The 26,146-nt window shown below is 61.5% G+C and overlaps 1 protein-coding gene across 2 annotated transcripts in view; it reads left to right on the top strand.

Annotated features, from left to right (window-relative positions):
* NOTCH1 (notch receptor 1) overlaps positions 1 to 26,146 on the top strand; it is a 37,183-nt gene that overhangs the window by 4,324 nt on the left and 6,713 nt on the right. Inside the window, exons 3-25 of one of the 2 annotated variants that reach the window (XM_032200353.1) lie at positions 11,323 to 11,585; positions 11,913 to 12,251; positions 14,981 to 15,103; positions 15,249 to 15,482; positions 15,619 to 15,774; positions 15,866 to 16,051; positions 16,511 to 16,624; positions 17,274 to 17,387; positions 18,311 to 18,544; positions 18,886 to 18,996; positions 19,729 to 19,921; positions 20,009 to 20,154; positions 20,304 to 20,417; positions 21,231 to 21,350; positions 21,476 to 21,628; positions 21,994 to 22,222; positions 22,360 to 22,561; positions 22,721 to 22,874; positions 23,149 to 23,333; positions 23,506 to 23,638; positions 24,091 to 24,210; positions 24,311 to 24,423; positions 24,872 to 25,443. In XM_032200353.1, coding sequence (XP_032056244.1) covers positions 11,323 to 11,585; positions 11,913 to 12,251; positions 14,981 to 15,103; positions 15,249 to 15,482; positions 15,619 to 15,774; positions 15,866 to 16,051; positions 16,511 to 16,624; positions 17,274 to 17,387; positions 18,311 to 18,544; positions 18,886 to 18,996; positions 19,729 to 19,921; positions 20,009 to 20,154; positions 20,304 to 20,417; positions 21,231 to 21,350; positions 21,476 to 21,628; positions 21,994 to 22,222; positions 22,360 to 22,561; positions 22,721 to 22,874; positions 23,149 to 23,333; positions 23,506 to 23,638; positions 24,091 to 24,210; positions 24,311 to 24,423; positions 24,872 to 25,443 — 4,308 coding nt within the window. Of the gene's footprint in view, positions 1 to 11,322; positions 11,586 to 11,912; positions 12,252 to 14,980; positions 15,104 to 15,248; positions 15,483 to 15,618; positions 15,775 to 15,865; positions 16,052 to 16,510; positions 16,625 to 17,273; positions 17,388 to 18,310; positions 18,545 to 18,885; positions 18,997 to 19,728; positions 19,922 to 20,008; positions 20,155 to 20,303; positions 20,418 to 21,230; positions 21,351 to 21,475; positions 21,629 to 21,993; positions 22,223 to 22,359; positions 22,562 to 22,720; positions 22,875 to 23,148; positions 23,334 to 23,505; positions 23,639 to 23,952; positions 24,211 to 24,310; positions 24,424 to 24,871; positions 25,444 to 26,146 lie in introns of both variants that reach the window. The other variant, XM_032200352.1, reaches the window with a different exon arrangement.

Raw genomic sequence — 26,146 nt, 5'->3', positions numbered from 1 at the left:
CTTCAAGGTCTGCCTTAGGGCCGGCCGGGGCCAGGGATTGTGGCTGGCGGCTGCGGTGTTTGAAGTGTGGTTTCGCGGTGCTGGCGAGCTGTGGCTTTCCAAAAAGGCGCTCGCCTTCGACTGAGGCGCTTTCCCAGGCGAAATGAGAAGGTTTTCCAAAAAAAAAATCGTTCCGACTCCTAGTGGTAGCTCCTAATTAGACTGCTGGATAACTGTGTTTTTGACTGGCATCCCTGCAAATGAGCAGGGCTCGTTTTAGATTGCTGTGCCATGTGACTTTTATTCCCAGGACCTCCCTTGCTCCACTAGTTAAAAGCAGATGGCATGAAAGGGGGCTGAATTTCAAACCCTGCTCCACCAGCGTTTCCCTGTTAAAGTCGGAGGAGCTGCGTCTGGGTTGCCATGCTCTCGCCCAGAGAAGCAAAATAGTCTGCAACGGAAAAGAATAAGTTAAATCAATCACCAGGTTTGCACTGAAAAGGGGGAAAAGTCAGTTTGCTAAAGTACTTCCTCTGTTTATGAATCAGCGTAGTGCTGTAGTGCAGGCGGGGAGATGGCTCCTGAGCCGTGCCCACTGCACCCCCAGCTTCCAGGGCCGGTGGACCAGGGCTGGTTGCGCTTGGAAGAAGCTTTCAGAGAGGGCCCACAGCAGCCAGAGGCGATTATTTTAGCTCAAAACTCTTTCTGGAGACAAGCAGGAAGGCAGAGGAGTGATCTGAGTCCTGCGGCTCTCTGTGCCCTTCAAGTTATTCAACTGCTCAGTCATTGTTATCTCGTTGTAAAGGGCGGAAGTTTCCTTCTGGTTTGATTTTTTTTTTTTTTTTCTCATGTGCTTTACCCCAACGTTATTTCCATGAAATAATAACAAAGCAAAAATGCAGTCTCCGCGCTGGAGAGGAAGAGGGTGGAGTGTTGAACAATCGAGCAGAGGAAGCTCTTAAAGAAGTAGCCGAGCGGTGATTCAGCCATGTTGAGCACTCTCGATGGCTGTTTCAAGTCTGATCTCATGCTCGGAAAAGAACAAGGTGGAAATGGGTAAGAGGGGAGATTAAAAACACAAAAGCGTCACCTGTTGCGGATTCCAGTGGAAGAGAAACCGAGCCGAGCAGCTCAGCTGGTGAGGTCACTGGGCCAGCAGGGACATTGTGCGGCTCTTTTCCAGAAGAATCTCGATCCGTCCCTCCTCGCCGCCGTGGTTATCAGTTGACTCAGGTGGTCTCGCCGCCTGCTGATAACTCGCCTTGGGACTTTACCGTCTGGACTGAGTGTTTTCTTATTTTTTTCTCATGGCTTGGATACCCGTGATGGATTTCTCTGGGCCGGAGGGGTTGCCTTGCGTTTGGGCAGGGGTCGGCACCGGTCGTGCGCCAGAGGAGATGTCTCGGTAGGGCCCCCAGCAGTGCCTGAGATGAAGATGCTCGGGGGCTCCCCAGGATCCAGATGGGACGAGATCTTCACACCAGCGTGGTCCCTTGTGGTCACAAACACCCATTTGTTCCAGCTGGTGCTACACGCCCTGGCCTCACCTCTGGGACTATTACAGGTTATTGTATGTAGCATGCAGGTGACACGTAGAAGTGACTGCAGGACCGAGCTACTCACCAATTAAGGGCTTGGATAACATAATCAGTAGGCAGTTAGCAAGTTTTAAAATAACATTGTTTGGAAATTAACTTGCGCTTTCCAGGCCCGGAGGTGGGGTGACCCTCGTTTTCCTCGTGTTTGTTGGTGTCCTGAGTGGTAACTGCGTGTGTACATGAGGGGAATGTGAAATTTATAGAGCATCAGGGTTTTTAACGAGGGTTTAGCCTCGGGGTGCAGTTACCACCCGCTGGTGAGCTCTGGATCTGGATGGAGAGCTCTCTGTGCTTAACGTGTCTCCAAACACCGGGGTTTCAGAGCATGTGGGTACGGAGTAGAAGAGCTTAGGATGTGCCTTAGAAGTCCCAGGAGACCTGCAGAGGGGTCTCGGTTGCGTCCTGCCTCCAGCAGGGGCCAACCAGCCCCCTCGCAGCCTTTGCTGGGGTTTGGCTGCTCCTCTTGGTGCCGCAGGTGCCTCTGTGCAGTTTGGGGTGTGCTGGGATCGGGGTTGGATCTCAGTGGGTATTGGCAGCAGCAGATCCTTGTTACTCCATTCCCAAGGCCCCCCAGCCGTGGGCACTGTGTTGGGTCCTCACCAGGACTGAGCTCATCTTTGTCCTGGGGCAGGACTGCTGCAGTTTGCACTGGCCAGAGGTGCTGGTAAGCAGCATGTGGTGTAGGTGGCTGCAGTGCTACTCTTGGTGCCCACCTCGCCTGGGCTCTGCTCTCCTGTAAAGGTGCACGGCAGCAGCTGGACCCATGGCAGGGTCTCCATTGACAGCTCCAGCACGTGCCCAGCAGCTGGGCTCCCCCTGTAGGATTTCCTATCAAGTGAGTGCTGCTGCGTGCCTCAGTTTCCCCCGTTTGCTCCTGCCTATCTGAGCATCGAGACCCATCTCCGTGCACAACGCATCCCAGCAGGTAGCAGAGGTGAATTGGGCACCCGAGGCGCTCAGCAGGAGCCGTGCAGGATCACAACCACGACCAAAACTCCTGCGTGGGGCTCGGGGGGGCTCCCTGTGACCACGCAGCACCCTGCACGGGTTCGTGCAGTGCTCACAGCCCCCCTGGCACACTCGTGTGTCTGGGCACCGCTGCTGGGAGCATCGCGGCGGCGAGGTGCGAGCAGAGTGTGCTCAGGGCCGGGTCGCGCAGCGCCAGCGTCTACTTCAAGCTCTCACCCGTCACGTCCTCCCCTTCCCCCACAGCAGCCTGGAGTTAATATTGGAAAAGTCGGTTAAACAGTTAATGTTTAGGCCGTGGTTATTAGGCTTTTGCACATTTCGAGCGAAGGGAGCGGAGTTGCATTTTAATGGGAAACTTTCACGCTCAGTCAAGTTGCAAAAATGTATTTGCGCCTAAGTCATTTTCTTTTTAACAAGTTCTCGCCCTAATTCCCTTCCCCAAAATCTGAATTTAATGGTATTTATATGGGAAATGGATTTATTAAGTTTTAATGACGCTATAACGTCGCCCTTACTTAATGGACGGGGCTCACTGCGGGCGAGCGGCCAGGTGGCGGTGGGCTGGGAGCCGGGAGGAGCGCGGGGCTGCAGAGCCTCTGGCTTTGGGCTTGGTAAAAAGTCAGTGTGGCTACGGGCAGCAGTGCCAGGCTTCTTTAGGGCCACCGAGGCTGTGTAGGATCAGGCCCAAACTGTTGCCTGGGCTGGGGCTGCAGGGCTGAGCCTTGCCGGCTCCTCGGTGCCTGGTGCGCCGTGGTGCTCCGTGTCCACCTGTGGCTGTTCCTGAGGGAGAAACAGGAGGGCAGGGGGGCTCGGTGCTTCCCCGACCGCTCTGTCCCTTGCCAGGGGAAGCCAGCAGGGTGATGGGGATCTCCTGGAGTTTATACTCCCTGCTGGCATTGCTGTGCACGAGTTGGGAGTTCCTGCAGGTGATTGATGTCAAGGTGGGAATTACCAGCTGGCGGCTGCGTGCGTCCGCTCTGCTGCAGCACTCCTGCCTGGCCGGTGCATCCTTCATGGAGAAACCCCCCAAAAAAACCCTCCTGAAGACATCTGTGGGCAGCTAAAGCACTGAACTGGGCCAGTGGAGGGACGTGGCTGCCGACAGAGGCATGCCCAGCGCTGCTGGCTCGCACCCCCTCGGCACCGAGAGCCCCGCGCACCGGGGCGGGCTGGGAGAGTGACCCTGCGGGGGGACGGCCCGCAAGCAGGGGGGCCTTTCCCCGGCCCCCAGCCCCTATTAAAATGTTAGACACAGGCCTGGGAGTCAAAAGGCAGGGCGACAGACGGCCCTTTCACAGGGCCTGCTGCTCCTCATGAAAGGGGGTTTCTAGGGGACGCCGGGCAGGAATGCGGGCGCCGGCCGGAGGGCAGCGCCGCCCCTATTGTCCCCCGGGCTCAATGGGGCTTCATGTTGACACAGGGATTTCTGCCGGCAAAAGGTGTCGGAGGCAGCTCCTTCCCTCCCTCCCTGCTGTTTCCTTGGTTCAACTCGGCAGTGGCAGCAGTGCCGGGCCGGGGGAATGCCCGTCTGCTCATGCAGGCTTCAAGCCTCTGCGGTGTCCCTTCAAGGGGCGAGGGGTTTGGTGTTGCTGAGTGTTTTAGGGAGCTTTGGCGGGGTTTGGGGCTGTAGGGGCACTGCTGGGCTCTGTAAAACCCCCTCCTCGCCCCCTATTTATAAATATCAGAGCTAAATATAGGTTGTTTAAACTGGCGGTAGCTGTTCAGATCCTAATCGCAGGTTTTTATTTCCAGGATCAGAGGAGCGGGACGGAGGGCTCGCGTGTGTTCCTGGGGGAGTTCTCCATATACGGGGATCGGGCAGCTCAGTGTTTAGCCAAAACTTGGCTGGGGAGGGGAAACAAAAAAGAAAAAAAAAAAAAAAAAAAAAGGAAAAGAGTTTGTTCGTCATCGCCGAGCACGGTGGCGACACCGGCACTGCCACGTGTGTGTGCCAGGGCTTTCAGCTCCCCAGGGGACAGGGGATGTAGGGTGGCCTAGGGCTCGGGGATGCCCCAGAGATGTGGGGATCCCAAATCCCCCAGTTCAGCCTTTCCTCTCTGCTGGGTTAAAGAATAAAACGTTTTCTATAGGGAAAGAAACTGAGGGACCCAACCTGGGCGCAGTTGCGGTGTGTGCTCGGGCTGTGTTTCCCCGGGGTGCCTCCAGCACCGGCTGTGGGAGCGTTTCTGTGATTCTGTGATTCTGTTTCCTCCCGGATCACCCCGGTGAAGCAGCTCCATGACATCCAGGAGCTGCACGTTGCCACCAGCACGGACCGAGGCAAGCAGGTTGCTGCGGTGCAGCCCCACAAACAATAGGGCTGTGCGGCTTTACACCGGCAGAGGATATAAAAAGCATCAGCTGGGGGAAAAAAAAACAAAACAAAAAACAACAAAAAAAACACAACAACGATCCTAGGACCCATTGTTGAGGGTGGGAATGAAGTGAGTTTTGTCTTGGGCTCTTCCTTAGCCATCTTTCATGTGCATTGTGAATGAAGCTCCATTGAAAGGCAGCTCCTTCCCAGGTAGCTGCTCACCGCTCGGGGTGAATAGCCCGGCCACTTTGCTTAGTAATGGGATTATATTGTTTTTCATTACAATGGGAACTTGGATTCCCAAACTGTCCTGACTAATGTCTGCTGAAGAAACAAAGCCGTATGATTTTTTTTTTTTTTTTCTTCCCTCCGTACTGGTAGGAGGAAGAGCGGCTGGAGCACGTCTCTCCCCGCTCCTGTCCGTGAGCGCATCCAGCTTTGGGAATTCCTTGAGTTTCTCTCCAGATGAAAGTCTGGGTCTTAAAATCCCAATTAGATGGCTTGGGCTAGGTCAAAAATGAACTGGAACAAAAAAAAGAAACACACATCAAAGGCTTTGGATTGCAGCGTGCTTTTTTTTTTAATTAAACCAGGCCGTAGATCGGCTCTTGCTTTATTAACCTGGTGTCACTCGAAGGAACCCGCTGCTTTGCCAACCACCCTCCCGATGTGAAACTCTGTGTTTTTTTCCCAGGCTGGTGTCCCGGCGTGTTTAATAAAGCAAGACCTGGACGGGACTTTGTAGAGAAACCGCCGGTTCAGCCCAGCGCTGCTTTTCGGTGCCGCGGCGGGCGAGGAGGAGCCGGGCAGCTCTGCCCCGGCTCTCCTGGGAGCACGGCGCAGCTTTTGCTTCCCTCCCGGGTGCCTGTGCCAGGAACCACAGGGCGAGTGGCAAAAAAGGAGCCTCCTCCACGCTGCCGAGAGCTCGGTGCAGCCGCTGTGCTGTTCCCTGTCTCCCTGCGCCCATCTCCTGCCAGCCGTGCGGTGCCGCGGGTCCCCCAGCCGTGCAGCGGTGCCGGGGGAGCAGCTGAGGGTGAGGTGGGAGCTGACGAGGGCTGTGGAGCTCTGCTTTGCCAGCGGGAGAGGTTTTCCTTCCCCTCGCCCTGCGGGGAGCTCGGCGGGGTGTTCCCGAGGATGAGGCTGCTGAGGAGCTGGTCCTGTGGCCGGTTGCGTGCCCGCACGGCCCCTGGTGATGCTCTGTGCCAGAGGGGCTGCTAGGGAAGGAGGAGGATTTTCTCCTTCAGCCAGTAGCATGAAAATAAAACCAGGAGAAAGGTGGAAACACGTCCTGTCCCTCTGTGGCACGGTGACCTGTCCCCCTGAGCAGCAGCTCGGCTGGGAGCTGTTGGGGATGAGGGTCCCCGGTGCTGGCAGCGGCTCTCGGGGCGAGGGCTGTGACTTGGGGAGCAGTCGGGGAGCTGCTTCCAGGCTGTGCCGGGCGAGAAAACACTGGCACAACTGAAAAAGTGACTCCTCTGTGGCTGGCGGGGCAGAAGAGGCTTAGCACACAGGGCCTGTGCCCGCTGGGTTTGCTCCGTTTGCATACGGGAACGTGCAGCAGCAGGAGGCCGTGCTTCACGGTCCCTCCATGGGGACCCTCTGCACCACGCGAGGTCCTGGTGCTGGTTTCTGGCCCCCTTCCCCCACCAGGCCACCCTTGGGTGCTTGCTGAAGCACTTCTGGGCTCCGCTGGCCCTTCCCTGGAGGCGTTTCCATCCTGCTCAGCCCCAGTGGGGGCTCGCCCGGCCCCCTGAGCCTAACGGCCCCAAAACGGGGCTCGAGCAAAGACCCGAGCCGTCCCTCCTCGGCTTTCCCACGGTGCTTTTACCTTGGGGAAAACACCCGCGGCCGTTTATGCTTCCAGCAGATGAGGGTGAGGACGAGGTTACGCGATGGCAGCGCAGATAAGGGGCCGCCTGGACGCGGGGCCCCTCCGTCCCCTCCCTGCTGGGACGGGATGGGGACGTGGGGACAGCCCCTGTGTGTGTGGCCAGGGGCCGTGCTCTGCTTTCTTTTGTGCATTTTAAGCCTGAGGTGGGTTTTACCTCCAGCCTGGTCCCCGTCCTTGGGGGTGATGAGCACCCAGCACCTTTAAACCCCCCCCTGAAGGCTCAGGGCAGCACCGCACGGGGCCGGCGCGTCCCGAATTTGAACAAAGCCTTGGGGAGGGCTGCGGCGGCGCCCGAGTGTCATCTGCGCCGGGGGTGGCAGATGGCAGCTTAGCACGGCAAGGAAAACAGCAAAACCCCGTGAATTAGGCGGGGGTTAAAGGTCGCAGGAACATCTGCCTCGGGATGCTTTCAGTGCCCGCATTGCTGCGGAGGGAGCGCGCCGGGGACGGGACCTGTTGCTGGCGGGCCGGGGAAAAGCCCGCGCGCTGCGGACAAAGAGGGTGGCAGCGGGATGGGATGCACGAAGCTGGAGCCAGGAGGGGTGTCCCAAACTTATCCCACCCCCCCAGCCCTGCTTTGGGAGCTTGGCGTGCGGCTCGCACCGCGGGGAGCACCGTGGTGGTTGTTTTTTTTTTTTGGAGCCCTGCTGGATCACCGCAGCGTTTTGCCGTGGTTCGTGGCTCGCGGAGGATGTCCAGCAGACACAACAAACGCACGTGCCCGCGCCGAGCAGATCCCGATTTGGCCTGGGCTCGGCGCTGGGAGCGGGTTGGGAGTTTGGGGCCGCTTGTTCCCATTCCCAGGCCGTCCCAGGGGGGGTTTGCTGTCTGCCCTCGGCCGAGGCCTGCGAATCGTGCTGGAGATGTCTGGGTCGGGAGCTGTGCCGCCTCCACGCAGCGGTCTGTGCTCGGGGATGGCGTGGAGCAGCCCAGCCTGGTGGGAAACCCCCCCAGAACCTCTGCCTCGGCCCCAAAGCACAAAGTCCCGGGGCTGGGCAGGAGCTGCAGGCACTCGGGGGGTGTAAATCAGCGTGCTCGTGCCTGCAAGGAGCTCACTCAGCATCCCTGGGGATGGGGACTGGATCACGGACATCCAGGAGGCTCCCGAGCCCCCACGGAGCTTGGCCAGGTTGAAGCCAGTTTCTGGTGGCCCTTCGGAGATGTTTTGATGCCGAAGCACCCGCCCCGTCCTCTGCCAACACTTAAATCTCTAATTAAAGCCTAGCTTTCATGTCTCCTATGCTAATTTCCAGAAGCTGCTTTGGGTTTGGACTGCGTAGCCCTTGCTTGGGAAATGCCAAAGGAAAAACCACGGGGTGATCTGCCCTGTGCTGAGCGCTCAGCCCGCGGGGCCGGCGGCACCCAGCGCCCAAGCGTGCACCGGCAGCACCGCCAGCGAGGAGATTTATTATTTTTTTTTTGCAGAAAGCGAAGCTTTGCTCCCTGGGCAGGACTTCAGGAGAGGTTTTCAGCCCCTGAAGTAGGTGGAGGTGCGGTGAGGTTTGCAGCCAGGCTGCGTGCCCGAGCGAGGCCGGGAGCTGGACCCGGCGCTGCTGACTCCGGGCTTCCCAAACCTGGGAGAGCTGAAAAGCAGCCACTGGGTGCTCGCTGCCTGCATCTCCCGGGGTTTGATCTCGTGCTTTGCACGCACCGCCTGGATCCTGGCTTCAATCTGCAGCCAGGGCTCTTTAAAGCGCTGTGGGCACTGAAATCCATCCCCAGCAGTGCTCTGCCCGGCCTCGCACCACACCTCGTACCAGACCTGTTGTCACAAGCACGGGCAGGAGCAGCACGACGTCTGCGTGACCTCCGTGGGGTGTGACGGGGACAGAGGTGGCTTTCGAGGGTGCCTGCGTTGTATTATTTCTTTAGGGCTGCTGTACCAGTGCCTCCCAGTGCCTGGAAATACTTCCCTTGCATGAAAGGGAAATCTGATGCTCGGTATCCCAATCTGCCCGTCCTGCTCTCTCGTGCCTGGCTGGAAGTTTTGACGCCTCTGGCTCGGTGGGAGCTGGTGCTGCTGTCAGGAGGGCCCTAAAAAAAGTCACACAGACGTGTGCGAGCATCTCAGTGCAGCGAGGCAGCGCTGCAAAAGGCCCCAAAGCTCCCTTCTGCCTCCAGGCAGGGGGGCGGCTGCCTCCCCAGGTGAGTTCCTTGCGATCGCTAATTAACCTCCCCGCTAATGACCATCCTGCAGCTCCGCTTGGGATCTGCCCTGCTCCGGCTTCCCGGCGGCGAGCTCCCAACGCCTTTTGCCAGCGTTTGGAATTGGAAAAGATCCAAAACCTAATGGGGTGGGAGGGCTTCCCCCTCCGCTCCACGCCGCGCCGCGCACCCAGCCCCGGGGCAGAGCATCGCTTCCCGCGCTGTCCCCGGGCTCTTTGTCCTGCATCACTTTTATTTTCCCTCTTTTTTTAATTTATTTTTTTCTTTTTTTTTTACCCATCGGAGGACCTCGTGATGCTGCCTCCCCGGCCGCCAGCCGGCCGCGAGAGCGCCCGCAGGATTGTTTTAAGAAAAAAAGCGTGTGTGGTGCGGGGAGGCGGGGGGGGGGCCCCGCGGGGATGGGGAGGTAGAGGCGGGGGGGGGGGGGGTTTTAACAGATGACTGCACACTCGAGCGCTGTGCCGGCGGCGTGCCTTCGCCTGGCCCTGCACAATGGGCCCCTCTCAGGCGGCTGCAGCCCCCGGCCCCTTCGCATTCCCCCGCGCGGGGCCGCGGCGCAGCCACCCAGAAGCGCTGGCGTCGCCCCCACGGCCGCGGTGCCCCGGGCTCGGAGCCGCCGGCGAGCCGGGCACCGTCCGTCCGTCCGTCCGTCCATCCGCGGGCGCCGGCAGCTGCTGTTGCCTCATTAGGATGCACACCTGCTCCCCGCCGCCCTTTGTGTGCCGAGCAGATGCCCTGATTTATTATTGTCCGCATTTTCTTTTTCATTTGGCCCGGATAATGCCGTCTCATTAACTCAAAATGGCTCCGAATCCGGACAAATTCTCACACAATCCCCAACAATGAAATCAGAATTGGGTTAAAAAAAAAAAAAAAAGTAAAAAAAAAAAAAAAGTAGGAGAGGAGAGGGGGAGTGGGGCAGGGACGTGGTCCTGCCTGTGGCACGGCGCGGGGTTAGGGCTGGCTGGCAGGTGAGGCTTTTGGGGTCCTGGCTTTGGGGTCCTCGGGCTGTGGTGTTATCCAGGACGGTCTCTGGGGCTGTGTGACCCCAGTGCGCCCCTGGGTGCGTTGTGCCTTGTGGACACGAGGTGCCACCAGCTCTGTGGCCAAGGGTGCAAGCACGCAGCAGGTGCCCCAGCCCCGTCCTGCCAAAGCCCTGCCAGAGCAGCGCCTTCCCCAGGCATCAGCTGTCTTATTATTTATTAGCCTTCATTTATTTCTGCTCACAAGAGGTCCCTGACGGCAGCACGAGCCCGGCAACACGGCGTGGGGCTGAGCGTGGCACCCTGGTGCAGGACAGGGCTGCGGCATCGCCTGGCTCCTGCCCTGCCCTCCCTGCACCAGCGCAGTTTCGGGAAGCGGCGTGCCACCAGCAGAGCTGCTCAGGGGAGAAACGAAACGAGTGGCAGCTCGAGTTGCAAACCCAGGAGGGTTTGTGCCAGGGAGGTGCCAAAGGGGCTCATCCCCGGGCTCTCCGTTCAATATTCGGCTCTGTCCTCCCCTTCCCAGAGCCAGGTCCCCGTCTAGGTTATTCCCTCCCAGCCTCTCCAGGCGGCGTGGAGCCATGGCTGCAGGGTTTGCCCTCGTGCCCTGCGTCCCTGTCCCTGCCTCGTGGCTGCTGGTGACAGATGGCTGAGCCGGTGGCCGTGGCGCGGGGCCTTTTCTCAGGGCCCCCATGCGGAGCCGCGGGGCCGCCAGGAGCTTGGCGAGGGTTTAACTTGGGGGAAGACCTCAGCTGCGCCGAGCTGGGCCGTGCCCCACCTGTTAGCAGCCGACGGCGAGCCCGCGGTTGTTTGGTTGTTGACGTTTGGCTGATTTCTTGGGACTCAGGGAGGGGAAAAGATGCAGGGACCCCCCCCGAAGAGACAGGAGGCGACGCCGCGCGGCCGTCCTGCACCGCTCGGCCCCGGGGCTTCCCCCTGGGACAGATTTGGGGGTGTCTGCATGGGGGGGGGGACAGGGATGGGTGCGGTGCTCCCGGCTCTGCCGTGCTCCAGCCGCAAGCGTGGGGTGAGCCGCCGCGTCCCCCCTTGGGCCCTGGTTTCCTCTTGGGCGAGGGGGGCGGGGGGGGGGGAGCGAAAAAAAGCACTTAGCGCTGAAAAGCAGGATGTCGGCCCTGGAGACTGTGGTTTTGCAAGTCTGCGCAGGCCCCTTGATGGGGGAAGCCTTTGTTCCAGGCGCCTCTTTCATCTTCCTCTTCTCTCAAGGTGCAGCTCGGCCCGGAGCCGGCGGGGTTGAGCCTGCAAGCTCCCAAAGCAGCCGTGCTGCAACGGGCAGCGTGCCCGCGTGGCGCACACGCACTCCCGAAACCGGTGCCGGTACCCGACCGAGGCACCCCGATCCCCCCCGGGGTTGGGTCAGATCGATGACATCTTTATTTTTTTTTTTCCCCCCTTCCCCAGGTGCAGCAGCGCCCACGTGGGCGAGCGGTGCCAGCTGCCCAACCCCTGCCAGAGCTCCCCCTGCAAAAACTCCGGCACCTGCACCCCGCTGGTGCGCGGCGGCACCGCGGACTACACCTGCGCCTGCAGCCTGGGCTTCACCGACGAGCTCTGCCTCACGCCCCGCGAGAACGCCTGCCTCAACAACCCCTGCCGCAACGGGGGGACCTGCGAGCTGGTGACGCTCAGCGAGTACAAGTGCCGCTGCCCGCCGGGGTGGTCAGGTGAGGCCGCCGCGGGGAGCGGGGATGGATGTAATCCTCGCTGGGGGGTTGCTCCTGGAAAGCTGCCCCCGGTGCTGGTTGATGCTTTCACCGGTGCTGCAGCTTTGGGAGAGGAGAGGGTTGGCAGTGCTGGGCGTGGAGGTGGCCGGTGAGCTGCAAAAATCCCGCACTGGTGGGGGTTTTAAAAGGGTAAAGATCAGGGGAGTTAATTACACGCCCTATGAACACAGCGTGGTTGTGCGCCGGGACTCCCAGCGCCAAGAGCTGTGCTTCGCATCCTCACCCTCCTCTTCCTCCTCCTCCCTCCCTCCCTCCCTCCCTCCCCAGGTAAAAGCTGCCAGCAGGCCGACCCCTGCGCCTCCAACCCCTGTGCCAACGGGGGCCAGTGCGTCCCCTTCGAAGCCCACTACGTCTGCCGCTGCACGGCCGGCTTCCACGGCGCCAACTGCAAGCAGGACGTGAACGAGTGCAACATCTCCCCGCCCGTCTGCAAGAACGGCGGCAGCTGCACCAACGAGGTGGGCACCTACCAGTGCTCCTGCAAGCCCGCCTACACCGGCCAGAACTGCGAGCACCTCTACGTGCCCTGCAACCCCTCGCCCTGCCAGAATGGGGGGACGTGCCGCCAGACCGGGGACACCACCTACGACTGCACGTGTCTGCCAGGTAGGCGCCCGCTGGCTGCTCCCATAAAGAGGTGCTGGGGATGCAGGGGGCCGGGGACCCTTTTTTGTAGCTTTTTTTTTACCCCCCCGGTTTGCTTCCTCGAGGACGTAGTGGCCCAGCTCTTTGCTCACGTCGCAGCTCTGGGGAGCGACAAAAACCAAGCGGCCGGAGCAGAGCCGCCCCGGGTGCGTTTGGGGAGATGCTGGGCAGCCGTGCCGTTAGCAGAGAGGTCAGCCGGGGGCTTTTTATACTTGGTGATTCACTAAAATAGCTCTTCCCAAACGACTGCTTCAGCAGAGGCCCCTCTGCGGATGCTCATATTCCAGAATAAGAGTGCCTTTTTCCGTTTTAGCTTAATCCACTTCCAGAATGGAATAATTGTCCCGGAATAGCTCTTTTGGAAAGTTTCTGAGTGCAGGCGGGCTTGGGGAAGGGAGACCCTGCCCGTGCTCGTTGCTGCTCCCTCTGGCAAGCTCGTTGCACGCAGGGCAGCGTGGTGCAGCCTGAGCTCTGCCTGAGCTTTGCTTGCCAGGAGGACAGAGCCATTTGTCACCCGAGCCAGCCCCACCAGCTGTGTCCTCTCCTGGGGAGAGATGCCCTGAGCAGCGGTGAGCTGCCTGGGAAGGTTCTCATGGGGTTGTTTTATCCCATAGCCCAGCAGGGGCTGGGGCAGGATGAGAGGTGAGCGGCTCTTCTGCTCTGCACCCCAGATGGTGCTCAGAGTTCCCACAGGAGCCCCATGCTCCCTCCTGCCCCACCACCACGGAGCAATTCTCTGCACGGGGTGGGGACGGGGTGGCCCAGCTGGCAGAGACGTCCCCACGTCCCTGTCCCTGCCTCCTGCCAGCGGTGTGGGCTGGTGCTGGGGAGAGATGCAAGAGAGCAAGGTAGCATGAGGGAATCTCAGCTTGGGCTTCCACAGACTCAGAACCCAGAGGCTCAACGCCCTTCCCAAGCTTCTGGCTGTGGTAACTGTTACAGACACCCATGGCCCTGCAGGATTTTCTCCTTCCCCTCCATGCCTGCTTGCCCAGGCTGGAGCAACGCTCCCGTCCTCACAGGCAGCGAGGTGCTGGGGCTGACCCGGGGAAGGAAACCTTTCCTTCCAGGACGAGCCACGAGCCAGCAGCTCCCACGGGAACAGCTCCCAGCGCGGGCAGGGCGGCGCGGTGCTGCCGCAGGGCCGGGCAGGTGCCGGGTGGCAGCAGGAGCGGCGCTGCCCTGCCGTACCGCTGACGAGGCACTTTTTCTCCCCAGCAGCCTGGGCGTCGGGCACGGCGGGGTGAGGAATCGCCCCGGGGAGCATCCCTGCCTTGGAAGGAGGTTGGGGGACCAGCACGTTCACACCCAGCTGCGGCTTCGCGGGCGGCTGCGGGGAGATTTGCATGCTGCACGAGCCGGTTCGCCTCCCGCGGGGTGGCACGGCCCCTCGGAAAGGCAGGGGGGCTCCAACGGGGAGATTTGGAGGTCCCTCGGCACCTCTGCCGCCGTGCACGGCTCGCTGAGAGAGGCTTTGGGCAGAGGCACGAGGAACCGGGGGCCGGTTGCTCATGATAAGAGGGTGATTGATACGCTGGTATGCAGCGCGCCCGGTGCGGAACAATGTCCCCTTTTCATTGCCAGGGAGGCCTGGCCCTCCCGGGTTTCTTCAAGTTAAACTAATCTCCTCTGGTTTATCGTGCCATCGCTGCAGAATGTAACCCGGAGTTTAAAGTAATTGCAGTGCTAATTACTCATTCAGGTGGCTCGAAACGAGTTAATGCTGGTAGCCAGGACACTGCCGGTGGTTGCTGTTCGGTCTCAGCCCAGCTGCTTAAAAACAGGGGGCAGAGCAGTGCTGCCTGCTTTGGGCTCCTATCAGCCATCATAAATCACTGCTGCTGCTGCTCCTGTAGTGGGGCTGAAGCTGTGGGTCCCCGGAGCAAGGGCCTGCGATTGTTCTAACCCTGGAGCAAGGACGAGCAACAGTCCAAGGGGTACAGGGTGGCTCGGCAGATCTCCTGATAAGTTCCCGGCAGTTTCGTTCCTGCTGCACACGGGGAGAGGTCAGGGGCTGTGCGCTATCAGATGGAGGCGATAAAACAAACCTGAGCGGCCGGGCTGCGGCGAGGAGAGCTGGGGGGGAGCAGCGCAGCGCGCGCGGGGCCGTGGGTCGCGCTGCCAGAGACTTTTGGAAGCGAAGAATTCCCCTCTGGGGGAAGCACTGCTTGTGAGGCTCTTGAAACGCGAAATTAAAACAGGCTGATTCAGCCCTGGCTGCCGCGAGCGGTGGTGGGAGCAGCCCCGGTTCATCCCAGCTCGCCGTGGGGTCGGCGGGGCCGGCATCCCCAGCGGAGCCCCCGCTGCTCGGGGAGAGCATCCTCGGAGCTGGGGGCGCCAGGGACGCCCGTCTGCCCCTCGTAGGGGATGCAGCCGCTTGCCAGGCCCGGGCGAGTGCTCCCTTGCAGGGTAATGTGCGTGTCGGGAAGCAGCCCCGGAGGAGGCGGGCCGGGGCTGGAGATGAAACCGGGCGGCTGGCTTCAAAGGAGGCAGGGTGGAGAGCGCCTGGCGGGCTGTCTGCCTGCTAATGAGCAACCGGCTGCAGCGGGGAGGGCGGCGGGAGGGCAGCTCCCGAGCCCCAGCCTCGGTGCAGGGAGCCCTGCGGGGCTTTGGGGCTGTTCCCCTTTTGGGGCAGGGGCACGGGATGAAGGCTGGAGGTTGGTGGCACCTCGGCTGTCTCCTTCGTGCAGGATTCGCGGGTCAGAACTGCGAGGAGAACATCGACGACTGTCCGGGGAACAACTGCAGGAATGGGGGCACCTGCGTGGACGGCGTCAACACCTACAACTGCCAGTGCCCGCCCGAGTGGACAGGTAGCAGCGAGGGTGGCAGGGCTGTCCTGGGGGCTGGGGAGGTGGCTGGGGAGAGGTGTCCCACTCCGCTGAGCGCAGCAGCAAGCACCAAGCCGCTGGGAGCACGTCCATGCCAACCTCACCCCCGTGTCCCTGTCCCTCGCAGGCCAGTACTGCACCGAGGACGTGGACGAGTGCCAGCTGATGCCCAACGCCTGCCAGAACGGGGGCACCTGCCACAACAACCACGGCGGCTACAACTGCGTCTGCGTCAACGGCTGGACGGGCGAGGACTGCAGCGAGAACATCGACGACTGCGCCATGGCCGCCTGCTTCCAGGGGGCCACCTGCCACGACCGGGTGGCCTCCTTCTACTGCGAGTGTCCCCACGGCCGCACAGGTGAGAGGCGACCCCGGTGCTCGGGGTGCGGGGTGGCAGCTCCCCGAGCATCCCCTGGCTGATGATGGCAGAGGTCTCGGTGCGTGGCAGCTCGTGTGCCCAGCACCTTGACGTGTGCTTGCTGTTTGCTCCCCAGGTTTGCTGTGCCACCTGGATGACGCCTGCATCAGCAACCCCTGCAACGAGGGCTCCAACTGCGACACCAACCCCGTCAACGGCAAAGCCATCTGCACGTGTCCCTCGGGGTACATGGGGCCGGCCTGCAACCAGGACGTGGACGAGTGCTCGCTGGGTGAGTGCCCTGTGCCAGCCCCTTGTGCAGCAGAGGAGGGAGCTCGCTGCGGCTGGGAGCACGTCCTGGAAGCAACTCTTGGGTTTTGCAGGAGCCAACCCATGCGAGCACGCGGGGAAATGCATCAACACCCAGGGCTCCTTCCAGTGCCAGTGTCTGCAGGGCTACTCAGGCCCTCGCTGCGAAATAGATGTCAACGAGTGCCTCTCCAACCCCTGCCAGAACGACGCCACCTGCCTGGACCAGATCGGGGAGTTCCAGTGCATCTGCATGCCCGGTAGGTGGGCAGGCGGCCCCGTGGCCCCTGTGTGTGTGTGGCACCCCTGGGTGCTGGGTGCAGGCAGGGGAAGGCTCCGGGTGCCCGTGAGCAGCAGCTCAGCATCGATTTGCACTCAGAGCCTGGGGTGGGAGCACTGAAAAGAAACGTGCTGTGCTCCGCGCAGCATCCCATAGCAATGGGGGCAGGGGAGCGGGGAGCTGGGCACCACCAGCCCTCCACACCCGTCCTCTTGCCAACCCTGCTGGCTTTGGTGGGGCAATCCCTGATGGATGGCCACCCAGAAACTTGTGTGTAAGGCTGGACGGGCTCCCAGCACCTGGAGCACAGCTCCTGGGCTGTCTGTATAAAACCCCAGTGCCTCCTGGTGGAACCTGCATGCGGAGGTGGCACGGGGCACACCAGTCCTGCTGTGCCCCGTGCCACCGAGTTTGATGGGGCTGGTGGGTCTGTCCGCAGGGTACGAGGGCGTCTACTGCGAGATCAACACGGACGAGTGTGCCAGCAGCCCCTGCCTGCACAACGGCAACTGCCTGGATAAGATCAACGAGTTCCACTGCGAGTGCCCCACCGGTACGTGGCACCCAGCGGGCTGGGAACCGAGCCATCGTGTGTCCTGTGCCTGACGGTGCCAGAAATTTGGGAAAAAGGGGCTGTGCTCCCCTCTGCAGCGATGTGGGATGCTGGTGGAGAAACCTCAGGGCGAGCAGCATCGCCCCGCACGCGGACAGGAGCTTTTGGGGAGGTTTATCCCATTCCATGAGCGCCGCGCAGGCGATGCTCCACCAAGCCATGGGAGAGGGGAAGGAGGATTAAACCCCTCGGCTTTGCACTTGAAAAGGCCCCTCTTTGGGAAGGAGAGGGCCGGGGTAGGGGGAGGCTGGGGAGAGAGGGGGGGGGTCTCGCCAGCCGCTTTGAATGCGGTGTCAAAGTCACGGGGTGGAGCAGAGAATGGGGAGACGGTTAATCTGTGAAAGGAGGTTTTGAAGTTCAGAGACTTTGCTCCTCTAGAGATGTAAATAAGATGCTCTCAATGGCGGGTCGCAGCCCCGCATTCAGGGCCCCGCGCAGCCGTCCCCATGGAGACCCGGCTGGGATGTGGGGGGCCCCCCGCACACACGGGACCTGCCCCCGGCACAGGGAGGGGGCGGCGGGCAGTTCCCCCCCCCGGCAGGTCTGGCCATCCACAGCACGGGGACACAACTTTCTGCCTCCGTTTCAGGCTTCAACGGGCACCTGTGCCAGTTCGACATCGACGAGTGCGCCAGCACCCCCTGCAAGAACGGGGCCAAGTGCGTGGACGGCCCCAACACCTACAGCTGCGAGTGCACCGAAGGTGAGGGGTCCCCACGTCCCCTCCACGCGAGGAACAGCCCCTAAAGTGCCATAAAGCCACAGCCATGAGCTATTAACGAGGAAAGTGCCCAAATCCCTGCTTCCAGCCAGCCCCGTACGGGGCGTAACGAGCGCGGCGCTAATGAGGTGCGGCCCCGCAGCACCCGTCCTGCTGCGGCAGGCGAGGGGGAAGGAAGGAAGGAAGGAATAAAGCTGCCTCTATGGGGACGCAAGGTGCAGGGGGCTCGCGGACCGAAACCCAAGGAGCCCTTGCACAGAGCGATGGCTCGAGCCCTGGTGGCAAACAGTGGCTCTTTTGTGGAGCAGCTCCCGCCAGAAATCTTCCAGCTGAATGGCCTCTAATTAGTGTCTTGCTAATGCCAAGCCCCGATGAAAAGCTGCTATGTGGGCTTGGCGGGGTCTAGTCAAAGCTGTACTTTGTCCTCGGCTCTCCACCCCCAGCCCGTCGCGGAGGGAGCCGGCCAGGAGAATAGGATCTGTCAGGGGGGTGTGTGGGGGGGTGATTATTCGGGGGTGCATGCGGCCGGCCCCCCCCGCACGCTCCGGGACGAGACGCAGGGCCCCGCTCCTGAGCCGAGCTGGCTTAATGCAGGGCATTGTGCGCCCCGGGACAAAGCCCGTGAGCCAGGCTCTGAAAGGCCCCACAGCCAGGGGGGGTCCAACCCCTTGCACCCCATCCCCAGGGGGTTCCTGCTGCGCTGGTGGAGAGGGTGGGTGCTGCCCTGCACCCGCCTTGGGTGGGCAGGAGCATCCCATGTCCCGATCCCACATCCTCCATCCCTCCATCGTCACCCTGCATCCTCCATCCTCACCCCACAACCTCTCCATCCTCACCCCACAACCTCTCCATCCCCACCCCACAACCTCTCCATCCTCACCCCACGTCCCCCCGTCTGCCCCCAGGTTTCTCGGGCGCTCACTGCGAGATCGACATCGACGAGTGCGACCCCGACCCGTGCCACTACGGGACCTGCAAGGACAGCATCGCCTCCTTCACCTGCCTCTGCCAGCCCGGCTACACGGGCCACCGCTGCGACATCAACATCAACGAGTGCCAGAGCCAGCCCTGCAAAAATGGGGGGACCTGCCAGGACAGGAACAACGCCTACAACTGCCTGTGCCTCAAGGGGACCACAGGTGAGCAAAGGGAGCGGCCGGGGCAGCCGTGCCAGCGAGGTGCCTGGTCCCATCCCCGGACAGGTTCACCGTGATGCTCGGGGAGGCCCTGGGCCACCGCCAGCAGCCACCCCGATTTTGGGGACGGCCCCGGGCAGGGGTGTCCTCGGCCAGGACGAGTTTTCCCAGTTTAACACCCGCGCCCCAGCCGGGAGCCTGGAAGCTGCCTGCGGGGGAGGCTCTTTGTTGTGGAGCGGGGAGCAGCGCGGCGGGGCCTGCCCGCGGGTTTTGGGGTTTTGTTTTGCCTCGTCAGCAGCGCCGGGGCCCCACAAGCTCCTCACGCCCCTGCTTTCCTCCTCTAGGGCCCAACTGCGAGATCAACCTGGACGACTGCGCCAGCAACCCCTGCGACTACGGCAAGTGCATCGACAAGATCAATGGCTACGAGTGCACCTGCGAGCCGGGCTACACAGGTGAGGGAAGGCACGGAGGTGGCCTGGCCCTAATGGGGACACGCTGGGTGACACAGGGATGGGGCGAGGAGCTATGGCACTGCTGTCCTCCAGTAGGGGATTCCTGTGGTGGGGAGCAGCCAGGGTGACCGAGGTCCCAGGGGGGCCGTGCTCATGCACTCCCACCCCAGCCCGGACCCCCTGCGTGTCCAAATGGGCGATCCCAGCTCAAGCCAAAAATCAAAGGGGTCCCAGTGCCGGGAATTCGACTCCCGGTGCATCCACTCCCATGGGTATCGGGTTGCTGCCTTGTCTGACTGGTTTGTTTGATCACCGCTGGAAAAAGCCAGCGGCTTTGATAGCAGCAGACCCCGCCGGCTCCCCGCTTGCGGCAGCGAGGGCCGCACGGCTCTTTGTGCTCCTGCTCGCCAGGAGCCCTCAATAAAGCCTTCCTTTGTCAGCCCCGGCAGGTAGGGTTACGGGCTGAAACTGCCTCCCTTCCTTATTCCCTCCTGGACCAAAAGAGCCCATGGCACGGCCCCCTCCCAGCTGCATTTAGTTAAGCCAGGAGGGCGATGCAGCGGCGTGAAATCACCCTACACCAGGGGCAGGCCTGCTCGTACCTGGCTGGCACACGTGTGCCCGGAGATCCGAGCTCTGATGGTTGCTCTCGGTGTGGCCGGGGGGGAGCCGCGTGCTCTGTGCCCCCAGGAGGCTCCTGGCACGAGGTAACGCTTCGCTGCCCCTTCCCAGGGCGCATGTGCAACATCAACATCGACGAGTGCGCCAGCAACCCCTGCCACAACGGGGGCACCTGCAAGGACGGCATCAATGGCTTCACTTGCCTCTGCCCCGAGGGTTTCCACGACCCCAAGTGCCTGTCCGAAGTGAACGAGTGCAACAGCAACCCCTGCATCCACGGGAGATGCCACGACGGGCTGAACGGGTAGGCTGGGGGCACGGGGGCTGCTGGGACCAGCAGCGTTGGGTCAGGCCAGATCCCCAGCTTTACACTCTTAATTCTTCCCCGAAGTTACCGGTGCGATTGCGACCCGGGCTGGAGCGGGACAAACTGCGACATCAACAATAACGAGTGTGAATCCAACCCCTGCATGAACGGTGGCACCTGCAAGGACATGACCAGCGGCTACATCTGCACCTGCAGGGAAGGGTTCAGCGGTAAGGACGTGTTTGGGACAGGGGTGGGAGCCCTGGGAGATGTCACTGGGCTCCCCAAGCTTGAGCCGACAGCAGGAGGCTCCCCTCCTCCCATGAGCACGCCTCTGTCAGGGCCAGTTTTGCACCTGCATTTCTGTTTTTCCTCCTAGGACCCAACTGCCAGACCAATATCAACGAGTGTGCTTCCAACCCCTGCCTGAATCAGGGCACCTGCATCGACGACGTGGCCGGCTACACCTGCAACTGCCTCCTGCCCTACACAGGTGAGGGGGCAGCACCCCGCGCCCCTCCTGCTCACATCTCCACCTCCCCGTGCCACGGCACAGCTGGAGGAAACACCGAGGAGCTTCGGGAAGCAGCCGGGCAGAGCTTCCTCCTCCCTCCTCCTCCTCCTTTTAGGCACCGAGGTGGTGGCAGGGGCTCGGCATCACCACCGGGAGCCCTCCCCGCTGCCAGGGGGGGGCCCCGTTTGCTCGCTCGCCCCGGTGCCCCCGCTGGAAAAAGCGAGGCGAGGCCGGGGGCCGGGGGGGTTCTGCTGAGCCGATTCCTGTTTGCCGTCCTCCCGCTTCCGCTCGCGCAGAGCGGCCGCCGGAGCACAATTGCAGGAAGCTCTGAGCCGTTTCCTGCCTTCGGCAGTGGCCATAGAAACCCCTGGGGGGGGGGTGGAAAGGGGCAGGCGGGGAGTGGAAGGCTCTGGAAAATAGCAAAGGCCAGTTCGGGAGATACTGGCTGACAGGGAAGATAAGGGTTCGGAGGGAACGTGTCCCTTGGCTGGACGTAAACAGGAAAAGCAGCTGAGAGAGGGGGGGAGCGTAAGGGGGAAAGCCACCCCAAGCAGCGCTTCCCTTCCAAAGGAAACGAGTGGCCCTTTAACGAAGCCCAGATTTCGAGTGTTTAAAAAGGCTCCTGGGGGGCCAGGGGTCACAAAGGGCTCGGGGACGGAGGAGGCAGCCCAAGGGTGGGATGGGGGCACCCAGGGCTGGCAGCATCCCCGAGGGGGGTGAATGGGGACCGTGGGGACTTGGGCTACCCGTTATTTGGGAGGGGGCAATCGGAAGCCACTTGTGCCTGCACAGGAGCCACCTGCGAGGACGTGCTGGCCCCGTGTGCCGGTGGCCCCTGCAAGAACGGCGGCGAGTGCCGGGAGTCGGAGGACTACGAGAGCTTCTCCTGCAGCTGCCCGCCCGGCTGGCAAGGTGGGCGCTGCTACGAGGGCGCTGCCCTGCTGCGGGCTGCGGCGGGCGCTCGGGGCGAGGCACCCATCCCCGGGGATGTCCAGCAGCACCCCCGGCTCAGGGTACCCGACCCGCTGTGTCCGCAGGTCAGACGTGCGAGATCGACATCAACGAGTGCGTGAAGAGCCCCTGCCGCAACGGGGCCACGTGCCAGAACACCAACGGCAGCTACCGCTGCCTCTGCAGGGCGGGCTTCGCCGGCCGCAACTGCGACACCGACATCGACGACTGCCAGCCCAGTAAGAGCAAGGGGAGCCCCCCGGCGTCGTGGTTTTAGCCCCAGGCTTTCCCTGTACTCCTGGGGTTGGGGTCAGCCGCCCCGTGCGGGTCTGGGTCGGCCCCATTCCTTTGGGAACGTCTCCATCCCGTCCCGATGGAGCTGCGTCAATCCGGGCCAGGTGGGAGCTGGCAGGAAGGAGGCTGGGGGGGACGGTGACGTGCAGGCAGTGAGCAAACGTGTCCCACGTGCCCTCCGCGTTCCCAGTCCCCAGCTGGGGCTGGGCTGGCCTCTGTCCCATCCCTTGGCGTGGTGTGGGTACGTGTGTGTGGGTAACACCATGGCTGGACCCTCTGCGTGGTAACATGCATGTCTTCTGCCATCCAGATCCGTGCCACAACGGTGGCTCCTGCTCGGACAGCGTGGGCACCTTCTTCTGCGAGTGCCTGGCCGGCTTCCGCGGCCCCAAGTGCGAGGAGGACATCAACGAGTGCGCCAGCAACCCCTGCAAGAACGGTGCCAACTGCACCGACTGCGTCAACAGCTACACCTGCACCTGCCCCTCCGGCTTCAGCGGCATCCACTGCGAGAACAACACTCCCGACTGCACCGAGAGGTACTGCCTCGTGCGAGGGGGTCCCCGCGCTGCCCTAGGGTCCCTTACGAGCCCCGTGGGTCCGTGGGGGGCTTTGGGGCTGGGGTCACGTCAGCCAGCGGCGCTGGTTCACGTGGATGCGGTGTTTGTGTTCCCAGCTCCTGCTTCAACGGTGGGACCTGCGTGGATGGCATCAACACGTTCACCTGCCTCTGCCCGGCCGGCTTCACGGGCAGCTACTGCGAGCACAACATCAACGAGTGCGACTCCAAGCCCTGCCTCAACGGGGGCACCTGCCAGGACAGCTACGGGACGTACAAGTGCACGTGTCCCCAGGGATACACCGGGCTCAACTGTCAGGTAGAGGAGGCTTGGGAGGTTGTGGGCACTGCCCATGGTTCTGTCAGTCCATGCCAACCAGGGGGATTTCGGGGGTCACTGCTCTGGGTGCAGGGCTCAGTCTGTGTCCCGTAGAAGCCCTGCGGGGTCCTGACTCCATCCCTTGCTCTCCCCTTCCAGAACCTGGTGCGCTGGTGCGACTCCTCGCCCTGCAAGAACGGGGGGAAGTGCTGGCAGACCAACAACCTGTACCGCTGCGAGTGCAACAGCGGCTGGACCGGGCTCTACTGCGACGTCCCCAGTGTCTCCTGCGAGGTGGCTGCAAAGCAGCAAGGTGTGTCCCTGTCCCAGCCATGTAGGGTCTCACAGGGCTGGAGGGTCCCCCAGATCTCCCGTGCTGGGCTCCAGGTGGGGTCTGTCAGTGGGGACCATGCTCAGGTCTCTCGGTGGGGACCTTTGCACAGCACAAAGCGATCTCAGGGTTTGCTGTCCTGTGCACCCACCGCCCTGGGGCTGCATTTCCTGGTGGGACACAGTGCAAAGGGTGGACAGGACTTGGTCCTGGGTGTCACTGAGGTCCCCGTGTCTCTCGGTGCTCTCCCCGGCAGGTATCGACGTCGCACACCTCTGCAGGAACTCGGGGCTCTGCGTGGACACCGGCAACACTCACTTCTGCCGCTGCCAGGCCGGCTACACCGGCAGTTACTGCGAGGAGCAGGTGGACGAGTGCTCCCCAAACCCCTGCCAGAACGGAGCCACCTGCACGGATTACCTGGGAGGCTACTCCTGCGAGGTGGGTGCTGGCCTCACGCAGTGCCGTGGGGCAGGGTGAGGGCAATGAGGGCTGCGTTGGGCCCTTTCTGGGGGTTGTGGTAGCTCCAGGGGCAGGAATAGAGCAGCTGTTTGTGTATCTGTGTGGCAGTGGGGTGAGCATCTCTGACAGCTCCCCTCTTCCCTCCTTGTAGTGCGTGGCTGGTTATCATGGAGTTAACTGCTCGGAGGAGATCAATGAGTGCTTGTCCCACCCGTGCCAGAACGGAGGAACCTGCATCGATCTCATCAATACCTACAAATGCTCCTGCCCCAGAGGAACCCAAGGTAAATTAATTCCCCAGGCTGGGGCATTAGCGGGTTGAATGCAGATATCCTCGGTATCTGCTCATTAGCTGCTCAGGCTAGCAGAAGCAAACGCAACGATAGAGGATTGTGTTTGCTCGCGAGCTTAGCCATCAAGGCCACGCAACCTTGGACACGAGCTGCACGGTGCTGCGTGCTTCCTGCCAGAGCGGTGGCTCAGACTGCCATTGAGTTGGTCAGGCTCAGCCCCTGTGCAGGGAAGGTTCGCACGAGGGACCACCGGGCACCCCGATACTGTTTGATGAGCTGTGTGGGTTGTTCCCCCATTTCTCTAGGGGTGCACTGTGAGATCAATGTGGATGACTGCAGCCCTTTCTTTGATCCTGTCACCCTGGGGCCCAAGTGCTTTAACAATGGCAAGTGCACGGATCGGGTAGGTGGCTACAGCTGCATCTGCCCCCCTGGCTTTGTAGGGGAGCGCTGCGAGGGAGACGTCAACGAGTGCCTGTCCAACCCCTGCGACGCGCGCGGCACCCAGAACTGCGTGCAGCGGGTCAATGACTACAAATGCGAGTGCCGGCCTGGCTACGCAGGTGAGCGCCGCCTCCTTGCCGCTCCCTGCGGCGCCTGGCCGCCCCGAGCACCTCGCACGCCTCCCCGCGCCCCCTTACACCCTCCTCTCTCCCTCTGCAGGGCGTCGCTGCGACACCGTGGTGGACGGCTGCAAGGGGAAGCCCTGCAGGAACGGGGGGACGTGCGCCGTGGCCAGCAACACCGGCCGTGGCTTCATCTGCAAGTGCCCCCCGGTAGGTGCCTGCTGCTCTCCAGCTCCAAGCACGTTGTATGAGCCCTGCAGGTCGCAGAGAAGGGGAATATCCACGTATCCATACTTTCCTCGTCCCCAAGGGGATGTGGTGCCTGTCAGGGAGGAGGAGGGGGCTCACCCTGTGATGCCCAGCTCTGTAGGACAGGCTCCTTGCCATCTCGTTGGTGGATGATGATTTGCACCACATAAAGGTGGAGCAGGCAGCTATTGAGAAGAGCTCCCTTCATTTTCAGGAGATGCTCTAACAGGGTTCACATCCTAGATTATCCTTGCCCATCACTAGTTTCAGGGGAAGCACCAGCGCTGTGCCCTGGCCGGGTCTATCTGATCACCCCTGGGTTTGTGCTCAGTTTCCCTACACAGACATGGTGTAGGACACGGGGCAGCGTCGCTTTATTCTCACTCCCTCTGTGCCATCACCTCCCCAGGGCTTCGTGGGTGCCACCTGCGAGAACGACTCCCGAACCTGCGGGAATTTGCACTGCCTGAACGGGGGCACCTGCATCTCCATCCACAAGAGCTCCAAGTGCATGTGCGCGCCGGCCTTCACGGGGCCCGAGTGCCAGTACCCAGCCAGCAGCCCCTGCACCTCCAACCCCTGCTACAACGGGGGCACCTGCGAGTTCCTCAGCGACGCTCCCCCCTATTACCACTGCAACTGCCCCGCCAACTTCAACGGCCTCAACTGCCACATCCTCGACTTCGATTTCCAAGGTGGCTTCGGGCAGGACATCATCCCACCCAAAATCGAGGAGAAGTGCGAGATTGCGGTTTGCGCCGGCTATGCCGGCAACAAGATCTGCGACGGCAAGTGCAACAACCACGCCTGCGGCTGGGACGGGGGCGACTGCTCCCTCAACTTCAACGACCCCTGGAAGAACTGCTCGCAGTCGCTGCAGTGCTGGAAGTACTTCAACGACGGCAAGTGCGACTCCCAGTGCAACAACGCGGGCTGCCTGTACGATGGGTTCGACTGCCAGAAGTACGAAGGGCAGTGCAAGTAAGTGCCCCTCCTGCTCGTTGACCCTCTTGATTTAAAGCCTCAGTCTCTCAGATCTTCGGGTTGTATCTGCTCAAGCTCCTCAGTGCAGAGCTGTTGTTGGCTCTCTTCATTCTCTTCTCCTGCACGTGGGGCTGCATCTCAAGCGATCACGTTTCCCCGTGGTCTTACAGTGTTTTGTGTATCCTTTGAAGCTTTCTGTGTTTGGCTTCTCTGCCCTGGTCTGTATCGTGCCACAAAAGCGCATTTTGCAGCTCGCAGTAGTGACACAGGGAATTTCAGTGTAGTAAGAGCTCGGATGGAAGACCAACCACAAAACATGGTATGAAGGTCCAGGCATTTACCAAATGTTGTCTTTGGCAACAGCAGGGACTTAATCCCAGGTTTCTGGACAAATTCTGGTCTAAGTAACTATTCCATGTCCCCATGTCTTTTCTGAGTCACTGCAATTTGTCCCCGCTTTCTGGCATCTAAATCGTGACTTACACTTTCACAGCTGCTGCCTTTCACCCCAGATGTGAATGCTTTGCAGTCCTGCACGGAACAGATCCCTTCTGTGTAAATCGCTTTCATGTTCGTTAGGATAAAGAGTATTGACCCACAGCAGAGGTCTTTGTGAAGCACAGATTATTTTCTTAGCAGGCAGGTACTATGCACAATACTTAGCCTAATTCATTCTTCTGCCTTCCTTTTTCTCCTGCCC

The sequence above is a fragment of the Aythya fuligula genome, chromosome 19, assembly GCF_009819795.1.
Source record: "Aythya fuligula isolate bAytFul2 chromosome 19, bAytFul2.pri, whole genome shotgun sequence".
Lineage (NCBI taxonomy): Eukaryota > Metazoa > Chordata > Aves > Anseriformes > Anatidae > Aythya > Aythya fuligula.
Note: the sequence above shows the minus strand (reverse complement) of the source record. Positions and strands in the feature narration are given on the sequence as shown.